At 39.8% G+C, this 22,612-nt stretch overlaps 1 protein-coding gene across 1 annotated transcript in view; it reads right to left on the minus strand.

Annotated features, from left to right (window-relative positions):
- Nucleotides 1-21,615, minus strand: part of l(2)k09022 (HEAT repeat containing 1 homolog l(2)k09022) — a 125,476-nt gene extending 103,861 nt beyond the window's left edge. The window contains exons 1-2 of the mRNA XM_019058500.2: nt 20,486-21,615; nt 16,367-16,583 (exon numbers count right to left, since the gene is read on the minus strand). Coding sequence (XP_018914045.1) covers nt 16,367-16,583; nt 20,486-20,630 — 362 coding nt within the window. The 5' untranslated portion in view covers nt 20,631-21,615. The remainder of the gene's footprint in view (nt 1-16,366; nt 16,584-20,485) is intronic.
- Between the last annotated feature and the right edge of the window lie 997 nt (nt 21,616-22,612).

Raw genomic sequence — 22,612 nt, forward strand, 5'->3', positions numbered from 1 at the left:
CACTGGTTGCTGGGACGGAATTCCAAACTGTCAGTTGATAACAAAATTCTTTTGTATAAATGTATCTTAAGGCCCGTCTGGAGTTATGCCTGCATGTTCTGGGGATGTGCTGCAGACAGTAACATCAGACGGATCCAGACGTTCCAGAATGTGACTCTGAGACATATGGTTAATGCCGAGTGGTATATCAGAAAGTCTGATATCCACAAGGACTTAGGCATTGTGTCAGTGAAGAATCACACTCGGGAACTGACGGAAAATTACGAACGCCGCTTGGGTTTTCATCCTAATGTCGAGGCCATTTCCCTCCTCGATAACTCAAACATACTTCGCAGGCTCAAAAGGCGCAAGCCTTTTGACCTGATCTCTGATTTTTTCGATGACTAATTTAGTCATCCATCACAATAAGGAATAGTAACTCTCACGAGCGAATTAAGACATTTTCTGTAAGTACACAGTTTAATTTAACTTTTCTTTTGTATGTACAGTACTAATCATGTCTGATCTTAAGTATTTGTCTAATTTTAAGTAATTAGACAATTGTCTTTGTAGATAGTTAGCTATATTTTTAATATTACATTAAGTTCTTCTCATGTTCTCATCTTCTTCACCTTTCCCTCATTTATCATTAGTAGTTAGCTATCTCTAAGATATATATGTTTTATATCCTTAAGCTAAAAGTGCTAAATTTGTACTTCCAAAGACTATAATAAATATTCAAAAAATAAATAAATAAATAAATAAATTGAGAACTTTGCCACTGCAGGCTGATTATGAACGATCGATTTCTGACAGAAATTATGATCGATTTGGGGATGCTATCGATTTAGAAAAGCATTGCGCTTATGGGCCGTTCAAATCGATAGGACACAAATCGATGCAAAAATGCAGAAATACGGCCCTAAATCGATGAGAATCCCGGAATCGATGGAAATCCAAATCGATGGGTCCGGACCCATCGATTTGGATTTCCATCGATTTCGTGAAAAACCGAGTTTTCCATCGATTTGGGTCACGCTTCACGGGATAGTTTTAAAGATGGCGAATCTCGTGCTAGTCATTGAGAACTACGAAGATGTTGTAAATGAAGAGATAGAGGAGCGAATACGAATTGAGGAGAGAAGAATATTGAGGATATTACCGTGATAAAATTTAAAATTCATAATTAAATTGCCGTGATAAAATTTAAAAATTTCTAAAATGGAGCATACAAAATATGTAAAATTGTGAATGAAGTTAAATAAGTTAAGAAATAATTTTAAAACAACATATACTTCCATCTAACGATAAATTGTCTATGAGCCCCATAAGAACAGAGAAGATTTCTCCATGACAGCAGTTTGAACTTTGGCCTGCTCACTATCCAATAAAGAATTTTAAATTCTGATTTCAACTACTTACACTTAAGAATTAATTAATTTGCCACTTATTTTTTCGCAAGACTATGAAGGAAGTTTGCACAAATATTATAGGGGAAAGAAGAACCCGAAGAGTATAATATGAGAAGGATTTTAGCTTCATTGAGGCTGGCTCTACTGAAACAATGGGCTGTTGAGTAGAAAGCAACACGGAGATTTTTTATGATTTGCTTTTAAGAGGGGAAAAATATGATGGGAAATGTTCTTGATTTCAACCGCCTCAGCTCTAACATGTAAAAATACATACCCAGCAAGACTGCGGTATCTAGGGAAATGAATCTGAGAGAATAAGAACTTTACACAAAGAAACAGGAAAAGGCGCATGAAAATTTGTAACTGAAACACCGACTTAGATATTTTAATTGGGATGAAAGTGCAGGTATACAAAGAAAAAATTGCATGCAGCATAAAACTGAATGTAAGAGTAAAGATTATTTTGACACCACTATTAAGATTTAAAATATGAGATCTCTTGAAGACAGAATTGTTAAACCTAGCAAACAGTGCTGAAATGAGATGTATCATTTGAAAATTGAGTTCACTGTGCATGGATGGTTATGGAGATGTCCAAGGTTCAAAATAAAAATTGTATGAAACGTATAAAACTACAGCTAGATAGGTACTTACAGAAAATTTTGTTGCTCTTTGCGACATTCTAGTAGATTCAAGTGATGAAAAGGGAGTTGATGAAACTTGGTGGAATTAATGGCTGTTTACAATCAAGTTATAGTCTCCGCAAATCCTTAAAATGTACGATAGAACAAGCGGAAGCCATAATTCTGAGTGACACAGCTATTTAGAATTGGTGAAGTCCATGGTGACTTGTTGCTCTGGCTAGCAAGTGTTTTAAAACATTTTGAGTTGAACACATAACTGAGAACAACTGATGATAAACTGACCGCTTGCTGCTGTGAGATTGGACTAGTTGAGCTTGTTAAAAGCTGATTATCCTGGACTTTAGTAACTATCAGGACTCTCAGAGCCCCCTCATGATTGCACAGTTATTATTGCTTGATAAATCAATCCATAAATGGGCAGCATATCAAGATAAATAAACCTCTGGTTAGGCATGCAGTCATGTAGATATTTCTCTATAAGGCTCTCCTATGGGTTCATTGTCAATCATCACTCGGGCCCATCATGGAAACTCTTAGGGACAAAGATGAAAATCAATGACGATTCATTTAATCAGTAAGGAATGGTAAAACTTTCTTCTCAAATAGTTTATGGTATTTTAATACTACATGTGTTTTTGCACTGTTGGACCAATACGCTAGTACTGGTTAGCTACGCTAACCTAATCGCAACCAATGATCCGATGAATTACAGTTGTGATGTTATGCGCAACCAGAGGATTTTGGAAGTGAATTCCTTAAATGGAGAAGTGATATTATAAAATCTTTGACACATGGTACCTGAGGATGTGAGATATAATTACTAATGAAATCACAGATGATAAATGATTTGGAAGCTACCCGAAGAAGGTTATCATAAGCGGCGATGTCTATGATGATCACTCAGTATCCGGCACGAACTAGTTTTCGAAAATTAGAGCACGCACTTGCGAGGGATTACACTACAAATTACGGATGAAATATTAATGACTAAATGTGAATAAGGACCTCGTGTATCACCATTGAATAGCTTTGATCGGTATTCAGAGAGCGAACCAACATCACGTAGATCCGTCACACACACCACTTTGCGGTTTGCTAACCATTTCTCCAAATGATAGAATGTGATCCAAATTGACTGCCTTATAATGGAAGTATTGTAATGATCTAATTAGTTCGATAATATCTTCAAAAAGTAAAATAACTGACAAGAAAACACTCATTCACCAAGAGACTTAGAGAGAATGCAGAGATAAGCAGTACATAAACAAACCTTTCCGAATCAACCGTTCATCGCGCGCGCTTTCAAATATTTTGAATATTACCGCGAATATTTAATTTGACGGACTACAAATCATCATTTGTACACTTTTCATTGTAATTCTTTCTTAATTTTCTTGATTCTTTTCTTATTTATTGGATCTGTTGTCCAAAAAACGGCGCTTCCACTTGGAAGCCATTTTTTTTTTTTGGAAATCGATCGGAAATCGATGGGCCTTAAAATCTGTCAGAAACTCCTAAAATCGATCAGAATTCGATCGTTCATAATCGGCTTGCAGGATTGGCATTAAAACAAATTGCCCTCTTTCCAAACAAGCGCAAACCCACGTATTTCCCTCCAGATGAGTGTATAAAGGTAAAAAACGGGATGGACAATATTTTTTTTCAATTTTTCGAAGTTGGGAAAATCTTTTTCACTAAAAAGTCCTGTCCTGAACATTGCATCTTAAGAGGCAATTGCTACTAATTGTAGTAATAACAATTAATTTACCATCAAAATGTTCAAAAATAATTCTCCTTCAAGAACTTCCTTCACTCCAACTAATAATTTAAAAATTATGCTATAGAAGACACTTATGAGCTCTTGAAAACTGCAAAAGGGACTTTTCAATAAGAAGAATGTATAAAACTTCATAAGAGCAGAATGAAACTTATTCTTTATGTTCTTTTTTATCAGTATCAGAATCAGAATCATCTAAAACTGAACAAGCAATCAAAGGCATTAGACGGGAAAAATTGCTCCAAAATGAAGGGTTTGTGACTAAAAAGAATTATGATCTGTCATAAATAAAAATCATTCTGATTTCCCGATATCTGCAGGCTGTCCCAAACCACCCATATCGGGCTGTTGTCTTGATTGTTTCACATCCGACAAAGTCGGAAACGGCGAGTACAAATCGGGAATCAACCCGAGGGAATCGGAATTTCATAATCCCGAAGCCTCTCCGAGCGCCCCTAGGAAGATAAAAGGGAGATCCTTAGGGTCGAACGATCCCGCACTTTTTTTGAAATCGCAAAAAGAGTTGTTCGGAAAAGTGGCCTCCAGTAATTCCAAGAATAAATGTTTTTTCAGAGTTTGAAAAAGTTGATGGGTTGCGATAGCTCCGGGCTCCTAAAAAATTACATTGGTTACATGGGGGAAAAAACGGGCAAATCTACGGAAATAGTTTCTTGGCTATAGAATGGACCCAAATGTAGAATAACCGAATTTTCTGTTAGGAATGCATCTAGAGGCTTCTTTAGAGTAAGAAAAGTATACTTTTGACTCATTGGGAGGGGGGGAGGGGGGCATGGCGCAGCCGGTTATGAGTTCCCGCGCGCAGCAAATTGAGCAAAATGACAACCTCCTGTCTCCACGTGCCCATCTCCGGGCCGCATATTCCCAAACCCCGCGTGAAATGTGAAAAATCTAGCCCGTCCTCAAAATCTTTAGCCGCTGCCTTCTGAGCCCTCCCGCGGTCGGCATGAGGCTCTTCAGCAAGTGGCCTTGGGCACTGCGGCCATCCTTCCTCCTTTCTCCCGTCTGAATTGTCTCTTCAACCCTCTGAAATGAATGGAGGTGACCTCGCGGTCCACTCTTTTTGTTTTCCGGAAGACATCGTCTTCCTCCTCAAAACAAGCCCTTTGCAGAGTTATCACATGATGAGCGCATTTTTAAATGCACCATTGACTAGTTCAAGAAAAACCGTGATTATTCGATCCACTTGGAATGATTTTTTCAGGTCAGAGTCAAGTCATACCCTGTCTCTTCCGAAATGGATTTCAAATAACGAACATCGATGATATTGATGCAAGCGGCGTATTGCCTCCTAATTTATCAGTGTCCAAGGGATGTTCGTGCCTGATTTGATTCATTGCAATGTTTCCAAACACCGCGAAAAAATTGATCAACCTTGCTTTAAAACATCATTTTCATTTGAAATTTCAGTATTTATAGGTTTCTGCCTTCATTCATTGAATATTAATAATGTCCAGTCTCTTAAACGGCGAAGTTGAATGATGAACTTTTTTGGGGAACATTTTTATTTTTCATGTAAATTTCTATTCCTCTTTAATGGGGTTTTAATATCTCTCTTATTGGTTCAGGTGAGACACAAAGTGCATATTCATCCTCGCAAATGCAGAGACTTTTTTTTTACTCTTCTTCACCACCTATTCATTGCTTATCCTTTCAAGCAAGGTGATAGGTTCTGCGCAGAGCTATAAGTGAAAGAAAGGAAATATTTGAAAGAAAGAAAGAAAAAAAAAATTACTTAAATTTTTCGTCAAGAATACTGCTCTTGAATCAAGAATAAGATCACTTGGATAAAGCGGATACTGCTTGATATGAGCGGCTTTCTTCTCAAAGTACGCATTTTGCAGCTTAAGTCAAGAGAAATCTCCTCTTAGCGGGAGGGTGATTTCACGATAACAGGAATAGTTAAAATGTGAAATACCTTATAAATAAAAGTGCACCAATTTTAACAGGATTTCATTACCTCATTTTATAGGTATTAAACTTCCTTTTTCCAGCTTTTGCACGTTTTATTTTGATTCAGTGCAAAGTTAAAGTGATTGATAAACCATTGAATCAGGTATCAGCGCTTCCCGCGGGACTGCTGGAGGTCCACGCAAACATGGCGGCCCTGCCAAATTATGTCGGTTGCGTAACAGACACAGCGTAACCGACACTTGGAAATGTGAGATAAAAGATGATACAAAAGATGAAACTTGGCAATTCCTGAGTTATGAGGTGGAATTAACGCTGCCTTAAAAGTTTTCTAAACGTTGGAGACTTCCTTTTAGTTTAATAATATTAAATTGAGGTTTTTGCATAGTGAGGAATTACTGCTACACACCTAAAAATCACTGGTTTTCATAATAATTAAAATTTTCATTATAAAAAAAACTGACTTATCAGTAATGGTTTAGTCGAGAAGACTTCAGCGAACAATTTGATGGCAGTTTTGAAACTCCTGACTCCATCTGGCGAGATAAACAGTGCACTTAATACAACTGCAAAAATTTGTCGCCAATGTGGCGACACCTCTTATTTCTAATGACTTTTCTCGCTCAATAATAAACATTTCAGTTCAAACTTGCAATTTTCTTGAACAGAGTCTCTTTTCAGCAAATATTGTCCAAGAGTTCATGATCAGTACTGATTTGTTACCGCAAATTGCTCTTTTGCTTCAAAATCGGGGTTGGCGAGGCGTAACCGACCGGACATTTTCGGCCTTTAAAGTCTCATATTATTAAATATAATAATAATTTATCATATTTTTAGCATGGATAGGTTCAGGGACATCATTGCTATTGATTTATTCATTTGGTTTTCAATCGTTTTGCCCTATGTCGTTCATAACCCACGGCGACACGACTATTCCTCTTCTCGTGATATCACCCGGGAAATTCAAGAATATTTCTTCTTACATGATAATTTTTTTTTTCCAGTGCAGAAGCTCCGCAAATTCCACTAATTAAAGAGGCTTGTGAGATGCATATGCATTGCACTGCTCTAAAAATGTTCCGAGAATTTTCCATCAGAAATGTTTTTTACAAAGAACAAAACGGCAGGCATAGTCAATAGACAAGTTTATTCATCATGTGATCAACGAAGGTGACGGCATGACTCTGCATTGCGAAATTTTCTGCGTTAAAAAATATTTTCACTGCACATAATTGACGCATTTTTCGGTAAAAGGGCGTATGAGACGTCCAATGCTGCTAAGATTGTGTAAGTAGTTCTCTATCCGACTGTTTTGCTATTAATTTTTCGTTGAATCTGCTCCGAGTTTTTCCTGGCGATTGTAAGAACGTACATTCACTTTGAATGAATTTCATTTGCCGCGAACGCTATGAGACTTGCGCAATCATACCAGCATAGCAAGCTCCATTCGCCATTTTGCCGAAAAAGTCCTCAAATTCTGCTTTTAAAAATATTTTCACTGCATAGAAAAAAGCCAAAATTGGAACCTTTTTGTTCGAAAGAAGAGGGACCAGCCTGAGCCGAGCCGCGGCGCGGCCGGTGCGGAGGAGTCTCAGACCCGCACAAGGGGCTGCGGTTGGGGTCTAAACTGGATTTCACATTCAACGCAGGGTTTGGGAATATGCCTCAGGGCCTCTGGATGTAGAGAAGAGTCGATTATTCCCAACTCGGGTTATCTCCGCAAACCGGCACATCATAAGAAATTCAACAGCTTTAATTGTGTCGGCCTTGCCTCACTTTTTGACGGAGTCTCCACCTCTGTCTTGAAATTTCTTGTATCGTTGTATCAGCTTCTTGATGCCTTCCGCAAAGAGGCTACTGCAAGCACCAAAACCAGTCATTGACTGGTTACTGCATCCACTCTCGAATCAGTTACAAACCACTTTCCATGGGACAATTTCCTCCTTTTGCAAAATTTTCTTTTGATTTAGCCCCAAGTGACTTACTGCTCTTCCCCGAGTTGAAAAACTTCCTCAGTGGAAAGTGCTTTGCAACTGATTCGGAAGTGCAGTGCACTGTCAATGCCTTAAGAGCCATTTAACCGATTTGATTTATTTCTTTTTGTTTGGGAGATACAGAGTAGGGAACCTTCCTTTTTGGATGACTCTCGTATTGTGTACTATTTTCTAACTATTTGCAAGATATATTTAGCCTCTTCGATTTCGGAGTACCTGTTTTGAATTTGATGAGAGTGAGTTAAAATGCAGTCATTTTGCTCCATTTGCTGCGCCTGGGGCCTCAAAACTGGCTGCGCCGTGCCCCCCTCCCCCTCCCAATGAGTCAAAAGTATGAGAGGTAAGTGTGACAGGTTCCGTTAGCTCTGAGCTCCTAAAAAGTTACATTGGTTGAATGCAGGGGAAAACGGATAAATCCACGGAAATAATTTCTTGGCTATAGAATGTGCCGAAATGAAGAAAAACCTCCCAATGAGTAAAAGGGCGCTTTACTTACTCTGAATAAGCGTCGAGATGCATCCCTAGGAGAAAATTCGGTATTTCTACATTTGGGCGCATTCTAGGGCCAAGAAACCATTTCCGTGGATTTGCCCGTTTTTTCCCCCATTTAAGTAACCAATGTAATTTATTAGGAGCCGGGAGCTATCCGAACCCGTCAACTTTTTCAATCTCTGAAAAAACATGTATTCTTAGAATTACTGGAGGGGAATTTTCCAAACTTCACTTTTTGCGATTTCAAAAAAAAATATGTATTCGGCCCACCCTAAGCTTAGGGGTCCTGGGGTCCTCATTTCAAAAGTCGAGGTTTGTCAAAATTTTGAAATTATTCCATAGGAATCAGGGAGTACGAAAAATGCCTTGTAATAATGTCTCAAGTCAACTTACCGTAAGGGCGGGAAACAAGTTTAAAGTCAGTTAGAATTTTTTGTTGAAATTCAAGGCAAAATACATTGGTTAAATTCATACTGTTTGAAATTGACCTTTAACAGTCCAAAAAAAATGGTAAATTGTACGAACGTCAGCAACAAAAATTTTTCTACATTGCTTCTCAGTAACAGTGGGCTACTTGGAATCAAGAAACGACCTCGATTCTTTTCCATCATACCTACACCAGTTTTCCAGGAAATCCAGTTTTTGGGGGAAACCCCTTCAAGAGTTAGTACACAATTTTTACTAGAGGAATTTTTTCAACTTCTTTCCCAATTTGGCTTAAAATATTTTAAGGAATCAACGATAAGGCTTTAGAATTTAGGACATGACCAAGTTTTGGCAAGGCTGCATTGGCAAAGGCTCCGAGAAAATTGGTCCCAAAGTGTCAAAAACGGCAAAAAATCGATAAATCGCCGCGCCTAAGGTTCAAGAAAGGGGAGTACAACTTTCATATGGTACCAGGTAACAGCTCTTATCCATCCATACAACATATTAAAATATCATAGTTGTACCTGGATTCCCACGATGTGAAAATTCACCGAGATGTCGATTTTAGCGGCCTTTTTATACTTGAAGGCAGCTCTTTTGAATGTTTCTCGACCTTAGTCACCCTCTATGGGTGTGTACTATATGTATTTTTCTACGTACTTTTCATATCTGGCCATAAAAATGGCTTCCTGTGAATTTTAGAAGGCCTTACGGTCCATTGTTGCCAATTTTCACCAATTTTTAGGGGTTTTTTCAAGTTTATGTGTGTGAAACTTAATTTAATCTAGAAACCGTGTACAATTTCGGAAAGAACGTAAAAAAATTTATAAAAATGTGATGTGTACCTTTTCCCTACGTTGCCAAATTTTCGAGAAAAATCGTCCTGAAGTGCCAAAAATGCCAAAAATTGGATTAATCATCACGTCCAAGATTCCAGGAAGTGAATTTCAAGTTTTCTTTCACTACAAATAACGTATCGAAAACGGAAAATTGCAATGCATCTCAAGGAACATGTAATGGCGCAGATGAACGTGACAAAACGGGCCCTCAAGGTGCTTTTAGTTTATCCTTCACTCCAGTTCACCTCTTTATTCCTGTAACCTCGAGATAATCCTTGGTTCTCAAGATGCTTGCTACAGGCCAAATATACCGAACAACAGAAAATGCGTGGAGAAAGTGTCCCATGAATGTCATAATTCACTTCCTGGAACCTCCGACGTGATGATTAATCCAATTTTCGGCATTTTTGGCGCTTCAGGACGATTTTTCTCGAAAACTTGGCAACGTAGGGTAAAGGTACACATCACATTTTTATGTATTTTTTTACGTTTTTTCCGAAATCGTACACGGTTTCTAGATTAAATTAAGTTTCACACACGTAAACTTGAAAAAACCCCTAAAAATTGGTGAAAATTGGCAACAATGGACCGTTAGGCCTTCTAAAATTCACAGGTAGCCATTTTTATGGCCAGATATGAAAAGTACGTAGAAAAATACATATAGTACACACCCATAGAGGGTGACTAAGGTCGAGAAACATTCAAAAGAGCTGCCTTCAAGTATAAAAAGGCCGCTAAAATCGACATCTTGGTGAATTTTCACATCGTGGGAATCCAGGTACATGATACTATGATACTATGATACTATGATACTATGATATTTTAATATGTTGTATGGATGGATAAGAGCTGTTACCTGGTACCATATGAAAGTTGTACTCCCCTTTCTTGAATCTTAGGCGCGGCGATTTATCGATTTTTTGCCGTTTTTGAAACTTTGGGACCAATTTTCTCGGAAATTTGGCAACGTAGGAAAAAATTCTACTGAACATTTTTTATTCATTTGTTTACGTACTTTTCAAAAGTGTACACAGTTTTTGGATTAAATTAAGTTTTGAATGTGTTAAATGGAAAAAAACTCTAAAAATGGGCCAAAAATGGCAACAATGGGCCATAAGGTCCCTTAAAATTTATTGGAGGCCTTTGAAAAGGCTAGAAACGGAAAGTACGCAAAAAAATACATAGAAATCGTCTGCTGGAAGAGTGATAACAGTCGAAAAAGTCGACGAAAATAATTATTTTTCGATTCCAGGATTTTGTGTTTGAGGCGCTGCTGCGCCCTTGCATGGGCTCCGTTCGGTCTAATATTTGGCACAGAGTCTATAGACCGTGGGCCAGCAAGTGGTAACCCCCCCCCCCCCCCCCCGTGGGAATTTTGAAGATGGTGATTTTCTTGAAGCTCTCAACTAGTAGAATAAGATTTTCCTTGTTTACGCGAATTTTATCGCGGTGGGGGGGGGGGAGTAGGCCCCCCTATACCCCCCAAAATTGCTCAGAATTCCGACTTTTCCGCGAATTTTCCCACTTTTACCCGAAAAGGCTTGATTTTAGGGCAAAACTCCACATAACCATTCTTAAAGTTCGTGAAATTCTGGTCTAGAAAAGTCTTAAGTGACTTTGACCAGGACCCGCGGTTCTCCAAAATGGGGGGGGGGGGGGGCTTAAAATGTCAAAATATCTCAATTTTTCGCGAAAATGACCGTTTCGCCGCGATTTCTCGCCAATAACGCGAAGAAGGTTGGTACTATCGTAAAATCGTTTACCCCTATAATAACAGAGCATTAATTTTTCATTCGAAGGGCGGCCTAACCCCTCGTGGGGGGGAGGGGGGCCCCCCAGCAGTACCCACCCTATAAAAACCGTCAAGATTGGCCGCTTCCTTGAAGTAGCGTTATGCGCAAAAATGGGCGGCAAAATGAAAACAAGTAGCGTTTGTTCTGAGAGAACATCAATGTGGATTCTTGTGAGGGGGTGACAGGGGGGAGGGAGGTACATCCTCCTCCCTCCCCCTCCCCCTCCCCACAAAAAATAATCACGAAAAACGTTAATTAAACGCGGAAATTCCACTTTGTAAGACGACTTCAGGGCTTGTCATTGACACGCCTACACTAACATAATGTAACGAGGGGGGGAGGGGAGAGGGGTTTACCCTCCCCCCTCCTCTCTCACCCCCTCCCCCTCCCCCAAATAAATAATCACGAAAAAATTTAATTAAACGCGAAAATTCCATACTCTGAAAGGCGACTTTCAGGGCGTGTCATTGTCACGCTCACACTAATATAATTTAATGAAGGGAGGGGGGGGGGGTGTTAGACATCTTAGCCTCCCCAGCCAACATTAAAAAAAGGGTGGGGGAGGGGTAATTTATAAACGTTACTTACTTAATAATAGGAAGGACGGGGAAACCTAGCTGCAGTGGGAGAATTTTAAGATTTGAAGGGATACGTAATTAAATCAGGGAGCGAGAGATACTCTTTTATTTTTTGGAAATGACTGAAACTGAGGGGAGTTCATTCATAATTGACGGAAATGTACGTACTTAAGCTTATGTCAACATTTTTGAAACGTTTGGAGAATAGGCTTAAAGTGTATTGGATCGTTTATGCCAAAGTATTCAATCATTCATTTGGTCACAGACAGAAACTGCAGTGATAAATTCATCAAAAACATTAAGGGATTATGGGGGGGGGGGGGGATTAAGGTATACTTTTTTACGAATGGACCCCCAACCAAAATACCCCGTAGTTTGAAAAGTAATTTAGGCAAGTGTAAAAACAAGAGCCAATTTATCGATCTATTCTTAACTGAATGGAACCAAAAGAAATACACCCAATATACTCACTGGGAAAAGTATATTTAAAGCATGGAGATGGGTCTAGCCAGTTTACCTCCGCTGACGGTCTGAAAGTTGACTTCATCTTGCAAACTCAATAAAAATCAAACCAATAAGAAGCAAACATTCAAATAATTTTGCTTTTTTCCGAGTCGAACTATCTTGATAACTATTCGTCAATCAGAGTTCACTGCAGTATCTGTCTGTGACCAAATGAATGATTGAATACTTTGGCAAACGATCCAATACACTTTAAGCCTATTCTCCAAACGTTTCAAAAATGTTGACATAAGCTTAAGTACGTACATTTCCGTCAATTATGAATGAGCTCCCCTCAGTTTCAGTCATTTCCAAAAAATAAAAGAGTATCTCTACGTTCCCTGATTTAATTACGTATCCCTTCAAATCTTAAAATTCTCCCACTGCAGCTAGGTTTCCCCGTCCTTCCTATTATTAAGTAAGTAACGTTTATAAATTACCACTCCCCCACCCTTTTTTTAATGTTGGCTGGGGAGGCTAAGATGTCTAACACCCCCCCCCCCCCTCCCTTCATTAAATTATACTAGTGTGAGCGTGACAATGACACGCCCTGAAAGTCGCCTTTCAGAGTATGGAATTTTCGCGTTTAATTACATTTTTTCGTGATTATTTATTTGGGGGAGGGGGAGGGGGTGAGAGAGGAGGGGGGAGGTATGGAACGCCGTTTGTACGAAAACCTATTTTCAGGGGGAGAAGTGATTTTTCTTGGGGGAAGAGCAATTTTCGTCGGGGGAGAAACACTTTTTCAGGGGTGGAGAAACTTTTTTAGGGGTGGAGACACTTTTTCTATGGGTGGAGAAGGAATTTCAGGGAGGCGTGAGAATTCTGTGCTCCACTCTCCCGATGAAAATCTTTCCGTCCCTGATCGTGAATATATCGAATATCTGGAGGAGAAATGAAAAAAAAATCCTTCCCTCCGCCGTGCGTTCGATATCGCGACTGCTCGGTGCGGAGAAGGATCTTGCTGCGCCGCGACTGCTTTCGATATATCGATTGAGCGCGGTGGAGAAACGTTTCTACGCGTGGATCCACTTTTTTTCGCGGCGATCCACTTTTTCGTGGGGAGGAGCCGATCGCGACTGCTCGGCGCACAATGGTCCACAGACTGGATTTAACGGATCTTTATTCGAAAATGCAATGCACCGTTTTGAAAGTTGAAGGAGCTAATCATTTTAGGGTCGCGGATTTTATTGTACATCTTAGTGAGTGAAACAATAAATATTAACATCCTGACCGAAAAACTTGACTTTAATTGTGATTTCTGACGCTTTTAAGACTCAAGATTTTTTTCTCCTATTACGACAATAAAGAACATGTATAAACAATTGTTTTTTAAAAAAAAAGTCTCCCGGTCGTGATCAGGTGATTTGAATGTATTTTTAGGCGCTGAATTCGAATATGACCTCCGTTTTTGTGCATCGCCCTTCAATCTTGGGCAGAAAATGGGCATTTTTGGTGTTTTTGCGACTGTTGACCCCCGCATCATGTAGGTAAAATTTTTCTCATGTACGAAATTATACTACTCTCATATATTTTGAGCCGCTGAGTCCAAAAATGACCTTCGTTTTTTCCTTTCATCTTTCACTTTTCCGAAAAAGCGACTTTTGCCCGGGAAAATGAGGAAATTTGACGTCTTCTTGTGATGCCTGCAATTCATTTTGGTACATTTTCCTGGACCCACGGTAGAGTTGTTCTTATGTATTTTAAGCTGCTGCTAAATCCGAATATGACCTCGGTTTTGTTTATCACTCTCCAGCACTGCGATAACGCTAATTCTTCCGAGCCTTTCTTGTAAAACCTTTTGCGACCCCAAAGTCTATTAAAAATATATTGTAAAAATGTTTTCGATGTGCGATACATCGATTCTTATGTATTTTGACTTGATGACCTTTGATTTTCACTATCACACCTGTTTTTCCCGGCAAAGTCGATTTTCCTCGGAGAACCAGCTTTTTTAGTACTGTTGCGACGATTTTCCTGTTCTGAGGAGTTTTAGATATTTTCCGAGATCCTCTTTAGGTCTGCTCTGATGTCTTTAGAGCCATCGAACCCGAGTTTGACCTCTACTTGCCTCTGACAAAGCCTCGCTATCCTTAGACCTTTAGTCCTAAAAGGGTCAGAAATCACAATTAAAGTCAAGTTTCTCGGTCAGGATGTTAATATTTTGTTTCACTCACTAAGATGTACAATAAAATCCGCGACCCTAAAATGATTAGCTCCTTCAACTTTCAAAACGGTGCATTGCATTTTCGAATAAAGATCCGTTAAATCCAGTCTGTGGACCATTGTGCGCCGAGCAGTCGCGATCGGCTCCTCCCCACGAAAAAGTGGATCGCCGCGAAAAAAAGTGGATCCACGCGTAGAAACGTTTCTCCACCGCGCTCAATCGATATATCGAAAGCAGTCGCGGCGCAGCAAGATCCTTCTCCGCACCGAGCAGTCGCGATATCGAACGCACGGCGGAGGGAAGGATTTTTTTTTCTTTTCTCCTCCAGATATTCGATATATTCACGATCAGGGACGGAAAGATTTTCATCGGGAGAGTGGAGCACAGAATTCTCACGCCTCCCTGAAATTCCTTCTCCACCCATAGAAAAAGTGTCTTCACCCCTAAGAAAGTTTCTCCACCCCTGAAAAAGTGTTTCTCCCCCGACGAAAATTGCTCTTCCCCCAAGAAAAATCACTTCTCCCCCTGAAAATAGGTTTTCGTACAAACGGCGTTCCATAGGGAGGGTAAACCCCTCTCCCCTCCCCCCCCCTCGTTACATTATGTTAGTGTAGGCGTGTCAATGACAAGCCCTGAAGTCGTCTTACAAAGTGGAATTTCCGCGTTTAATTAACGTTTTTCGTGATTATTTTTTGGGGGGAGGGGGAGGGGGAGGGGGAGGGAGGAGGATGTACCTCCCTCCCCCCTGTCACCCCCTCACAAGAATCCACATTGATGTTCTCTCAGAACAAACGCTACTTGTTTTCATTTTGCCGCCCATTTTTGCGCATAACGCTACTTCAAGGAAGCGGCCAATCTTGACGGTTTTTATAGGGTGGGTACTGCTGGGGGGCCCCCCTCCCCCAACGAGGGGTTAGGCCGCCCTTAGAATGAAAAATTAATGCTCTGTTATTATAGGGGTAAACGATTTTACGATAATACCAACCTTCTTCGCGTTATTGGCGAGAAATCGCGGCGAAACGGTCATTTTCGCGGAAAATTGAGATATTTTGACATTTAAAGCCGAAACGGTCATTTTCGCGGAAAATTGAGATATTTTGACATTTAAAGCCCCCCCCCCATTTTGGGGGACCGCGGGTCCTGGTCAAAGTCACTTGAGACTTTTCTAGACCAGAATTTCACGAGCTTTCGGAATGGTTTGTGGAGTTTTGCCCTAAAATCAAGCCTTTTCGGGTAAAAGTGGGAAAATTCGCGGAAAAGTCGGAATTCTGAGCAATTTTGGGGGGTTTAGGGGGGGCCTACTCCCCCCCACCACGATAAAATTCGCGTAAACAAGGAAAATCTTATTCTACTAGTTGAGAGCTTCAAGAAAATCACCATCTTCAAAATTCCCACGGGGGGGGGGGGGGAGGGGAGGGTTACCCCTTGCTGGCCCACGGTCTACTACCTAAGACTAGTACTTTGAAAATATGAAACATTTAGCAAAATCCAGGTGGGGCCGGAAAAGGCCCAAAACGATACTCCTCCTTTGTTATCAATTACGTTCTGTCCATTCTTCCAATCCACTTGCTGAAATGTCCTTATACTTCCCTCTTACCTAGAAGAGATAGAAACTTGCGATTCATTGTATAAGACTACAGAAAAAGTGCTGCATGGTAAATGATAAATACTTAAACATGAATGATTTGAGTAATATGAAAACTCTGATTTTGTGCTTCAGAGGTTTTGCATTATAACAAGAAACATTTAATCCTTCTGCAGCTCTTTTTTCTGAGGAAATCAAAAGAAGCAACCTTATTGAAATCTGGGCAGTTAAAACAAAACCGCGCACTTACCTACAAATGAGCCATTCTAAAGCAAGTCGTGCTGGTTTCAGCAACACAAACGGTGATAGGAGAAAAATAAACTTCTGTAACAGTTTATTGAGTTTATTGTTTTTTTCCTTTGTTTCAACTCCTCGTTCAAAAAATACTGATGTCTCGCTGAAGAGGCTCTCCCTGAACACTTCAAAGCGCGGATTGATTTCAATGAGATCTTTGAGACCCTGTAGACCTGCAGAAGGAAAAAGTTGAGGATGCAAGTCATAAATATAGTCAATTTTGTTGAATGAACTTACTCACAACCACAGACTAATTTAGTAGCTCGATTATTCTTACCAAATTCGACCTATCTAAACATCAATGTACAGTGGTTCCCGTGTAAACAGTAATAAACCATAACAGCCGGTTTCAAATCCTTTGTTGAGTAGTTCTTTCGTTACTTCATGACGAATTTAAAAGGCATATAGACACACAATTTCTATAACTGTCACTTACATTCATGAAATAATGATATAAATTTATTTTGTGCAATGGCACACTCATTTTTATTTTTTTCCTGATAAAATATACCTCAAATGGGCCTTTTCTTGTTTGCAATTTTTATTTAAATCAAATTTTTTTTTTAAATTATTATACATCCATTTTTAAAAAATCACAAACTTCGCCCCTCCCCCTCTCTAAATACGGCCTTGACTGGCAGCAAACAAAAGGAGTAGGATTCTGAAAAGCTACCATTCTGGCACATATCCTGGTACGTTCAATCTTTAATAACCAAATCATGGACCCAAATACTGATGATCTGGTACCTGGGGTGTTCTCGGATAACTACATGGACTGCTGGATTTTGACTTGTTATTTTCAGGATGGTTAGACCATTAAGAGAGAAAGATGATAGTGGAAATGAAAAATAAAAAATTATGAACTTTTAAAATATTTTAGTATCACATGTACTTACAGCAAAAAACAAGGGGAAGAGAAAATGCATATGACAGGCTCCAACAAAAATATGATTTAATCTATTTCTTACGTTGTGCATTAACTGAGTTTAAGTGACGCCAACCTAGTAATTTATGCCAATAATAGAAAACTAAAAAGAAATCTAAAAAGAAATCGATCCCGATATAAGTATATCAAGTTCCGAAACATCGATATTCACATATATTGAACCTCAAAATCGATATTTTACTGACACCTTGCCTTACTGCAAATTGGCCCCTAAATTGGGCAGAATTTCCAAAATGTCGACAGCCTAACGTGAGAATCACACATCTTTATAAGCGAAGTTGCAAACTTTTACTAATTTTGAATTTTTTTCAGGAAAAATACCGATTCTCTCCACTATTATTTCATGAGAATGGCTGCTACAGAAATAGTGATCAAAACCCCCAGGGATGGAAGTTTAGTCCTTCAAAGTTTCCTTCTTTACCCACAAAACTGTAGGTGTAAAATACAAAACTAACCAGAGGGAGGAAAGAAAAATCAATTCGATATTTCTAGAATCGATACGGACGATACATCAACGTTGAAATATCGCTACAATATTATCGATATTTTGGTCTAAATATGGGCCAGCGTTTCAGAAGTTTTAGGTGATATAGTCATGGAGAATTTGGAAGTTGAGGTTTTGAGAACTATGCCGTATCTCATCCTGTATCACAAGCGGTTTAAGGACGACCTATTTTTGTGCGTTCGTCAAGATGAGGTTCAGCTTATTAAAGGTTACTTAAATGATTATAACCCTGACCTTCAGTTTACACTGGAGGAAGAGGCTGATAACAAGCTGAACTACATGGACATGACTTTGGTTTGATCCAATAATGTCATTCATAGTAAGTGGTATCAAAAACCAACCGCATCGGGCAGATACGTAAATTTTCGCTCTGTTCAGCCATACTTGTATAAAAAAAACCTCGCTTTGAACCTAGCACGCCGCATAGTTAGACTCACCAACGTTATATACAGAAGAGAAGCTGTTGAAAAAGGGAAAGATCTACTTTCTGAGAATTCCTACCCAGAATCTCTCATAAACGCGGCTTTTGAGTGGGCTCTATAATGTTGGAAGGAATACTTATACCTACAACTGTTCGTCACAAAATCAATCCTTCAAAAGTCATCAGCATCCCTTACGTTCCATTATCGTCCAAAAAAATACCATCATTCCTCCGGAAATTTGGGTTTGAAGTAGTCCAAAAAAATGGACCACTAGACAAGGTACGAATTTAAGCATTCTGATACATGTTTCTTAACCAGAATTTCACGTAGAGCACGATTTGCGTAACGAAAACTAATAAGATTAACTCCAAACGAAGATATTAATGTTTTTATTTCACATTGGTTACGAGGAATTTGAACTGCCCGCTGACAAGAAACTCAAAGCTCTACGTGAGTCAAGTCGCGCACTACAACGGTTTCAACAAGCTTCTCAATCGAGTAATGTTCATTTTCCACCATGTGTTGTTCAAACTATAAGCAATTTGCTACAGCTGAGCCAGAGCGTCAAGATTGTGGTTGCCAGATTTTTATATCGCAGAGACTATCATGATAACGTTTAGCCCACGATGTGAATCATGCAGAGCATTGAGTTTTCATGAGCGGGTGGTTTGAATTCACGGATCAAGAATCATTAAATATCTTTAGAAGGAGTTGATTTCGGTAATTTTCGTTGTGCGCGTCGTATTATAAGTGAAATTTTGGTTAAGAAACATGTATCAGAATGCTGAAATTCGTACCTTGTCTAGTGGTCCATTACAACACACTTCAGTGTCTCATATCACAAGTAAAGGCACCCACTCCTCCTCTCAATGAGTCAGGGGTAGTTTACAAAGTCAAGTGTTCCGAGTGTGCTGTCATTAACACTGGCATGACACGTCAACTTCTTAAGATGCGATTAAATGGACACCCAATATCACCGGAAGGAAAAAACTGCGCTACATGCCCACCAAGAAGCGACGCGCCATGTTTTCGATTTTGAAAATGTGGCAATTTTGGACAGCGAAAAAAATGATTTCAATAGATCATTGCTGGAGATGATACACATTTTTTTAAGGAATAAAGAGCACACTTGTAATTTTAGGGCTGATATCGATAAGCTAAGTGTAGTGTATCGTCCATTTTTCCAGCTTGACCTGTCCACTTTCGGGCCACCAGGTGATCAGCCGTACCGAGAAAAATCTTTCAGTGCACCGGTAATCAGGTGACCGAACGGTCTGTTTACAATATTATCAGTCCAGCCCGAGCCATGTAACGGATCTATCACGATCATTTTAGCTTTGTTTTCCTTTTTCTTAAAATGCAGTTGATGATTGGAGCTGTTCAGCCACGAAACGTCCCATAGTATGTTTTAAACTTGTTATTTTCAGTCTTCAGCCTGTATCTATGTTGTGTTTCTTGTATGTAATATTCGGGCTACAAAAACTTATCTCGTCATATTACAAAGTATCGATAAAATATTGACATCACTTCTTTCAATCTTTTGAGCCCTCAAGTGGGGTGACAGAGGGTAAAGCACGTGTTAACCACTGCAAAATATGCTATTTTCCACAACGTTAAGAGTACCTGAGTAACTTTTCTTTGATTCCCAAAATTTGAAAATACACAAGTATCATTCTCTATCTATGATCTAACTCCCTTGAAAATAGCAAGTCAAACTTTGGCAGTCCATGTACAAGGATTTATTAAACACCATTCGGCCCAATATGAGAGTAGGTGGAATTTAGAGACTGAAATGGACAACCAATGAAACTTGGGCTAAAGTACTTAATGGAAATTTTAAAGACAATTCCACAGTTTGCAGACTATTAACTGCAAGGTCCATCTGAAACTGTTGCTGTAGAAGCTTTGACGTAACCGTGGCTCTCTACAGAATAGTTAGGTTGACTGCGAGATGACAGGACTAATACCATAAACAATGGAGTGAATTTCGTTGAGTGATTAACTTATTTTTTGGCTCCATTAACTCAAAAAAAATTCAAGAGACAAATGAAAGAAATCGGTCAATAGACCTTACGGTGGCGAAATCATTGATCCAGCGCTGCTCACCTCTTGCATACCTTCCCAGTGGAATACTACTAATCAAGCAGAGATAAATTGATTGATTACTGAAATATTTCTAAATACTGATAATGCAGTTTTTACCTATACTGTAGAGAGTTCCTTTGTCATAGTTGGCAGCTTCTCTGGGATCAAAGAGAAGGGAGACTTTCCTCCTAGTGTCAACCCCGAAAGAGGTTTGAGGCACCTGCAATCTTTGCAGCTGCTCAAACAAGGATGTTTTGGTCATTTTAACTAGATGTATCACTCACTGCTACAAAAAAAGCAAGGATAGTTAATTCTTGTCTTTCTAATGAGAAAAATCATTCTAGTTGGGGAAAAACAAAGTGGGATTGCATTGGATTTATTCTGTGATTGGACAAACAACACTTCACAGCAACACGTGGGCGATAGACATTCAGCCAAGGCATGGACCAATAGAATAAATAAGGACTCCCAACTCCCTATACTACCCTGTGTTAAAAACCGTTAACGCGCGCTCGCAGCGAACCTGGCAGAGGGTGCGGTGAACTAACGCCGCAGCGGTCCACGATCGTACCTCTATAGTATGTTATTCCATGCAATGTTCTTTGTTTATCTATGATTTATTTATTTGTGTAGATACTTTAATACATTTTACTTTCGCAAACTAATGAAATTGTATAGATACATACCTTCGGCAGAGGTCAATGCGAAAGACTTTGATTTGAAGTATCTTATCAAAACACGAGCAAAGATGATTCAGTCAACTTCTGACGCAGAATCAAAGAGACTTGCTAATAATCAAATTAAAGGTAATGCTTGAAGTCAAGTATCTTTGATTTTGTGACACTCAGTTGATTTTTATCAGTACAACACTATTTCTCACTAAAAAGATTTCACTTAACAGAGAGGCGCCTTCGGCTAAAAGTACAATCCTGATTCCTGCTGCACACTACATATACACTTCCTTTGGCTTTCTCAACAGCAGTTGCTGCTGAGTAAAACGGTTAGAAATAACACTTCACATTAATACCAGTTTATGTACACGAAGACTGACGAAGATTGAAATGAAAATGGGAAACTTTTCACACTAAACTCTTCAAAACTGCAGGGCGACCACGAGGATACGAGGATCTAGAAACTTCTATGAGCACTACTGAGTGATAAGCCTAAATAGGTGGTGCATGGAAATATAAACAGGAAGACCCAATCATCGGTTTAGTTCACTACACCCTCTGCCAGGGAGCGCTGATGTCAGCGCTAACCGGAGTTGGGGGTCCTTATTTATTCTCTTGGTCCATGGCCAAGGCGGATAAAGAATGGTGGTCGCATTTCGATTTTGGCTGCCATCTTGAAGCGATGTGACGTCAGGAGGGTACTGGTTTTGCCGTGCAATCCAAGGTTGAGCCGACCCCCCCGGCCTCGGCCGGCCCATGTACCCGATGTGCCCGATACAGTGTGACGTCCAGAGGGTACGAAATGCGACCACCATTCTTAATCCGCCTTGGCCATAAGCCGAAGCCCGTCTTAGAGAGAAAAAAAAGGAGGTGTTTGCATTTCGGGCATTTTGGAATTTTTTGATGACTTGATGACGTAGGTGGGTACAGCTGGGTTACAGCGACGTCCCCTTCACGCTGAACCCACCTACGTCATCAAGTCGATCAAAAAATTCCAAGATGCCCGAAATGCAAACACCTCCTTTTTTTCTCTATGAGCCCGTACCCTGATCAAAGTAGAGGCTAGAGGCTTCAGAGTAGAGTACCTATATTGAGAGAGTATGGCCACTGGGCCATGGACCAAGAGAATAAATATTTATAATACCGCAATCACACGCTGAATGTGGGTAGAGTACCTATTGTAAGAGAGTATGGCCACTGGGTCCCATGGAGGAGTCGAGTGTTCAGCAGAGATTCACTCCTGAATTCCGAAGGCAGGACTTACAAAAAATCCTGCCGAATTTCCATCGCAAACTGTCTGGTGCGCAGTCGGGAGCATCGATGTTCCCTTTCTGCAGACTCTAGGCACTCCGCACCCGGAGAAGGATTTTCTGTCAGTCCTCGCCTCAGGCAGAGATTCAGCCCCTGAGCTCTGAAGGAAGGACTGACAAAAACTCCTGCGGACCAAGACGGAATCTTTTAAAGTGAAACGTCCCTTTATGTAAAAGAAAAATCTGCACAATTGCTCTTCTTTTATTTATAGGGTACGGAATTCGAAGTAAAACGACCGTAGGCGTAAGGAATACAAAAAATA

This window comes from Bemisia tabaci, chromosome 1 (assembly GCF_918797505.1).
Source record: "Bemisia tabaci chromosome 1, PGI_BMITA_v3".
Classification (NCBI taxonomy): Eukaryota; Metazoa; Arthropoda; class Insecta; order Hemiptera; family Aleyrodidae; genus Bemisia; species Bemisia tabaci.